Genomic DNA, 6,000 nt, shown 5'->3' with positions numbered 1-6,000 from the left:
TGGTTTCCACGTGCGCTCCAGAGAGCTGCAATGGACTCTCTGCTTCTCCCTGAGGCTCCGGGTCTGGATGACGAGCCAGAGGTGACACTGCAACCCAAGAGGAAGATGTCTCTGTGCAGGTGAGGGGGTCGGACCCTGAACTGGGCTGTACCATCACATACTACTGAGGGGGAGACAAGCATGGGGGGGGGGGATCACTGGATAAGTCACCCAGGAAAATGCCACCCAGGAAAATGCCAGCTGCCTGGCTGTTTGTGTGGTAAAATATTGAACTCCTCGGATTCTCTAGTGAACTCTGTACAATGTCCATACTGGTTCATGTGACATCATGGGACGTTAACCCTTTCACTGATGAAGCAAATTTTTTTTAAAATTTAATCTTAAAATGTTTATTTTTAGTTAGAAGATCCCCCGTGTGACCTTCGTGCGATTTCACCCCCTTTATGACCCGGACATTTTTTGCTATACTTCGGTAACTGCGCGGTCATGCAACACTGTACACACACCAAATTCGGATCATTCTTTCACACAAATAGAGCTTTCTTTTGGTGGTATTCCATCACTGCTGGGTGTTTTATTTTTTATTATATAAATTACATTTTGAAAAAGAAACATTATTTTTTACTTTCTGTTAAAACATATCCAATAAATTGAAAAAAAAAAAAAATCATATTTCTTCATCGGTCCAGCCCAAAATGTATTCTGCTGCATGTCTTTGGTAAAAAAAATCCCAGAAAGTATATATTATATTATTATTATTATTATTATTATTATTATTATTATTATACAGGATTTATATGGCGCCAACAGTTTGCTCAGCGCTTTACAATATAACAGGAGACATTACAGCAACAATACAGTTCAATACAAGAGGGAAAGGAGGGCCCTGCAATTGGTTTGTGTGAAAGTTATAGCGCCTACAAACGATGGTCCGGGGACTAAATCGGGGTCCTAATCTACTTGTCCCGCATGACAGCTCCGGTGTCTGCTCCATTAAAGGATAAGTTCACCTTTACAAATAAATGAAGAAATGCCCATTTTTTGCAGGAGCCTGGAAATATTACACCAGCAATCAGCAGACCTGGTGCTAGAATTATTGATCTCATTCTGGCATGCGCAGCGATATGTAATGTGTATCGCAATCGACGTCTTCATGTATAGGCGTCTTAGTGTGCGCGTTTACATTTGTATAGGTGGGGGTGGAGGGCCTCAATATGTTTTTATTTGAGGGAGGGGGGATTTCATGTGCTTGTGTGTGTGCTTTTCTTTTTTTTTGCTTAAAGTGGAGCTCCACCCAAAGGAGAATTTCTGCTTTAAAGCTTTGTTTCCCGCTCCCCATTAAGAATTGACACCTTGGGGGAGTAGGTACCTGAATTTGACAGGTACCCGCTCCCACTTCCGGTGCGATGGTGATTGGAAGTGGAAGTTGTCCTCCCCCATACCTCCCCCCCTTCCTTCCCGTAGTCTTCTGGGACACGTGACAGGTCCCAGAAGACTACGGGACCATTCACAAAGCACAGCGCTACTACTGGCACTGAAGATGCCGGCGCTGGGGAGAGAAGACAGCCAACCAACTGTGGTTAGGGGACACTGCAGGATCGAGGGACAGATAAGTGTTTTTATTTTAAGTCAGCAGCTACAGTTTTTGTATTTTTTTTTTTTTTTTTTTTTTTAATTCAACTGGAAATCTGCTTCAACTTTTTTCTTTATCACGTAGGGGACAAAAAGTCTAATATGTTATGATTTTCGGTGACAGGTTCTCTTTAATGAGACTTCTGGAGTCTAAAAGACCCTGGATGTTTCCCTTGTACTCCCCTGAATATAATACAGTGCACATCACAATACATTACATTCTTTCACTGCCTCGATAGCTGGGAAATCTGACAACAGAGATACAGAAGTGGTGTCATACACGTCACTTCTGGGTCAGGAAAAGGAGAGGAGAGTGGACGTTTCTGCCGTCCTTCCTCCCCTCTACCCGCTGCCACCCACAGATGGGCAAGCGGAGCCCAGGAGACATAGCAAGTGGGGGGAAGTTCACACGCATGGGGAAAGGGGTGGAGGTGGGAACTGTAGTGGGGTGTGTGGAAACAATCGGGCGACAGCGATGTGTATGATGCTTTTACTAATGGATGTGCCAGGACACAGGAACCTGCACATCCCTGCTGTCATTGGAGCCCTGTGTTGTTTACCAACACAGAGCTCTCTCCTGGAACTCGCTCTGCTGGTTGATGGGTCCCAGCCATAAATCATTGGCCGGGACCCAGTGATCGGCATGTGCTAAAGCCAGTAACAGCACAACCAAGTTGGCGCGCGCCCCGTATCCAGGAATGCAAAATCACTTGTATATAAACCTCCAAAATTTGTTTTCTGAAAGCAGAGGACCTGTAGAATAACTGTTTATTAGATGGATGTTTTCAAGAGGAAAAAAAAACCCTGAAATTGATTGTAGTGCATACAAACACAATGCATTTCCCCTTTATTTGGTAAAAGATGAGATTACAATAGATGATGCTTTACCACTTGACACCCCCCCGGCCAATCCTGACTTTCCTCTCCCACATGTAAAAATAAGCTTTTTTTTTTTTTTTTTTCTTGAAAATTACTTAGTACCCCTCCCCCCAGACATTATATGTTTTTTAAGGATAAGCCCTAGAGAATAAAATGATGGGTGTTGCATTTTTTTATGTCACTCAGTATTTGTGCAGCAGTTTTTCAAATTTTTTGGAAAGAATACACTTGAATAAATGTTAGTGCACATAAACACAACATAATACCCATATGTTTGGGAAAATATAAAAGATGATGTTACGCTGTGTAAACCAAGTTCCACACATGTCATGCTTTAAAAGTGCGCATGCCTGTGGAACTGCAGCAAACTATGGTACATTAACCACTTCCAGACCGTACACTTTTACCCCCTTCCTGTCCAGGGCAATTTTCAGCTTTCAGCGCTATCACACTTTGAATGACAATTGCGCGGTCATGCAACACTGTACCCAAATGAATTTTTTACCATTTTTTTGAGACAGATAAAGCTTTATTTTGGTGGTATTTATTCACCGCTGGGATTTTTTTTTTGCTATGTAAATGAAAAAGTCCAAAAATTTTGAAAAAGTGTTTTTTTTTTTTTTAAATTTCGCAAATAAATAATATCTCATCATAAATCTTGGCCAAAATTTATTCCGTTATCTTTTTAGTAAAAAAAAAAAAAATCCAAATTAGTTTAGAACCAAAAATAATTTTTAAACATTGTTTTTTACATTTTTATTTTATTTTTTTATATTTTTTATTTTAATTTTTTTTTTACATACTGTCACCCTAGCAGTACAGTGTCACTATGGTTTTTTACACTGATTGCTTTTACACCCATATAGGATGTAAAAGCAATCATTTCTCTTTTTCTCTGTCTGCATTCTTGCAGTCATTGAGAAGTACTGAGTGAGCTGTGATTGGTCACAGCTTGTCACATGGTACAAGGCTATTGTGAATAGCCTTGTACCATGTGACCTCTGTGATCATTCACAGATTTCACACGTAGTAAGCAATGATGTCACAAGTGACATCTTGCTTACTACTTTGCATGTGATCACTGATTGGCCAATTAGTGATCACATGATCGGGACCTTGTACAGAGGTCCCGTCCGACGATCGGTGTTTCACTGTGTCCTGAGGACACAGCGGGCACCGGATCGCGGTGCTGCGCGCTCCCAGGGAGCGCGCACAAGCAGGGTGCGGGGAGGCCGTTTATAAACTGCCACCGTCCGGCCATTTATATACAATGGCCGGTCGTGAAGTGGTTAAATTATGCATAGGTGACACTTTAAAAGCCTTTGAAGGTTATCACTTTAGATTTACACAGGGTGTCTGGTGTTAAAATTATTGCTTTTTCTCGGACATTTGCAGTGATGCCCTACATGGTTGGTGTGGAACTGACGTGTGCGTTCCCCTTTGTGCATGAGCATGGGGGGACAGGGTGATTTTTAATTTTTTTTCTTTTTTTTTAAATTCAGGGGTTTTTTTTGGGTTTTTTTTACACTGTACCTTTACATTTTCTTTTATTGCCATTACAAGGGATGATCAACACCGCATATGTATGGGCCACGACAGATCCTCTTTATGGAAAGATCTGGGGTATATGAAACCCCAGATCTCTCCTTTGGCCTCCAAAGCAGCAGATCAAACCGAAATCGGTTTGATCAGCTACTACACAAGCTGGCAATGGCAAAATCCTTCCGGTTTCTGATGTCACACAGTAGGAGGAACAAGATTAGTTTCTTTCATTGTGTTCGGAGAAGGCGATGTTGCCAGTGGCATCCCTACTGGGCTCCCCGATCTCACAGGAGAGCCTGGTAAAAGCGGCGTCAAGAGGATGATGGGACCCCCTTCCATCGCTTGTAAAAGTAATCCAGCAGCTTCTTAGCCTTTTCCGTTTACATTGAAGGGAATGTCTGGCTCTAAAAAATAATATCTTGATCATTGCTGCAGCTGCGCGATGACTGAGATACCGCCCTTCCAATCCAGTGGCTGACCTTTAACCTCAAGTGCTTAAAAACCCCCTCAAAAAAATTTGAGCCTACCCCATGTACACACATGGAGCATAAACACACATGTTGGAGACTCCTACAGACCTGTGTAGGTGGGGTGCTCATATTAGTGCTGTAGCAGTTTTCTGTAGACTGGACTATTCTGACCGATCCTCTCTCCCCTGCAGTTGTGAGACCTGTGGAAGCGAAGAGGCAAAGTATAAATGCCCCCGATGTATGAAGTACTCATGCAGGTAAGATGACCGCTTTACTGTCTCTTAAGGGCTCATTCACACAGACGGAAGGATTTGTGTGAGGGGGGGTAAAAGCAGGTTGTTGCGCAGCAGTTTTAACCCCGCCCACCATTACCCAAACTAGGGAATGATGCCACTTAGGGCTGTACACATATGCTGCAAATTTACGCTGTGCTCACACTGGGGTCAGTTAAAGTGAACCTCGCCCAAGTTTGATTCTCCCCACTCCCCCTCTGGTCTGCACTCACACTGGACTATGAGGAAGTGTTCCCAGGCGCACCCCTCTGCTATCCAAATCGGTGATCTGTGCTTCAGTCTGTCGAGAGTTTATTTACTTATTATTTATTACAGGTACTTGTATAGCGCCATCAATTTACGCAGCACTTTACAGATATATATATATATATTGTACATTCTTATCAGTCCCTAACCCTCAAGGGGTGTACAATCTAAGGTCCCTAACTCACATTCATACATACACATACTAGGGCCAATTTGGACAGGATCCAATTAACCTCCCAGCATGTCTTTGGAGTGTGGGAGTAAACTGGAGTACTCAAAGGAAACCCGCACAGGGTGAACATGCAAACTCCAGGCAGGTGGTGCCGCGGTTGGGATTTGAGCCAACGACGTTAGTGGAAGTGCTAACCATTAAGCCACTGTGCTGCCTAGAGTTCTGTGCTCTGGCACAGAATCAAACTATACTGGACCACAAGTGAACCACAACCACAGTGGTCCTGGTCACAGTTCAGAGCATTCACTACACAGACGAACCAGCCTGAGGGGCTGAACCTTGTACAGGACTGATTCGAAGTACCGGTGTGAGAGCGCCCTCAAATGGCATGGTAGTAAAGGTATAGAATCGGCACTCATGCTTAATAACCTTCCAGGTAAATAAATACATAACAGTGCAGCAGTCTCTGTGATTAGTGAGCGCTGCACTGTTAGTATTTATTTCAATGGCATGCTGCTTTCAGCAGGTGGTACCGCCACCAAATGTGACCTATACAAGTGAATGTGGCTCCACCAAACCTGCATGCAGTGCACACGGTTGCAGTGTGGTGTGTCCTCATTTTGAGGGATAACGCAGGAAGTATGGAGATGATCTGTCACCTCCTCACTTCCTGTCAAATGCCCTCTGAAAAGCCATACACTGTGGACTGCTTTTCAGTGGGGTGGCAGTATAGCTGTATGTGTGAATGAGCCCTGATTCATGTACT

General features: G+C 43.4%; 1 protein-coding gene across 1 annotated transcript in view; it reads left to right on the top strand.

Annotated features, from left to right (window-relative positions):
• ZNHIT6 (zinc finger HIT-type containing 6) overlaps nucleotides 1-6,000 on the top strand; it is a 67,324-nt gene continuing 61,324 nt past the window's right edge. Inside the window, exons 1-2 of the mRNA XM_089684420.1 lie at nucleotides 1-119; nucleotides 4,715-4,780. Of these exons, the coding sequence (XP_089540546.1) occupies nucleotides 31-119; nucleotides 4,715-4,780 (155 nt within the window). The 5' untranslated portion in view covers nucleotides 1-30. The remainder of the gene's footprint in view (nucleotides 120-4,714; nucleotides 4,781-6,000) is intronic.

Source organism: Staurois parvus, unplaced genomic scaffold (assembly GCF_062004578.1).
Source record: "Staurois parvus isolate SC_StPar_1 unplaced genomic scaffold, SC_StPar_1.0 ptg000347l, whole genome shotgun sequence".
Lineage (NCBI taxonomy): Eukaryota > Metazoa > Chordata > Amphibia > Anura > Ranidae > Staurois > Staurois parvus.
The sequence above is the reverse complement of the archived record's forward strand: the minus strand, read 5'-3'. Positions and strand labels throughout refer to the sequence as shown.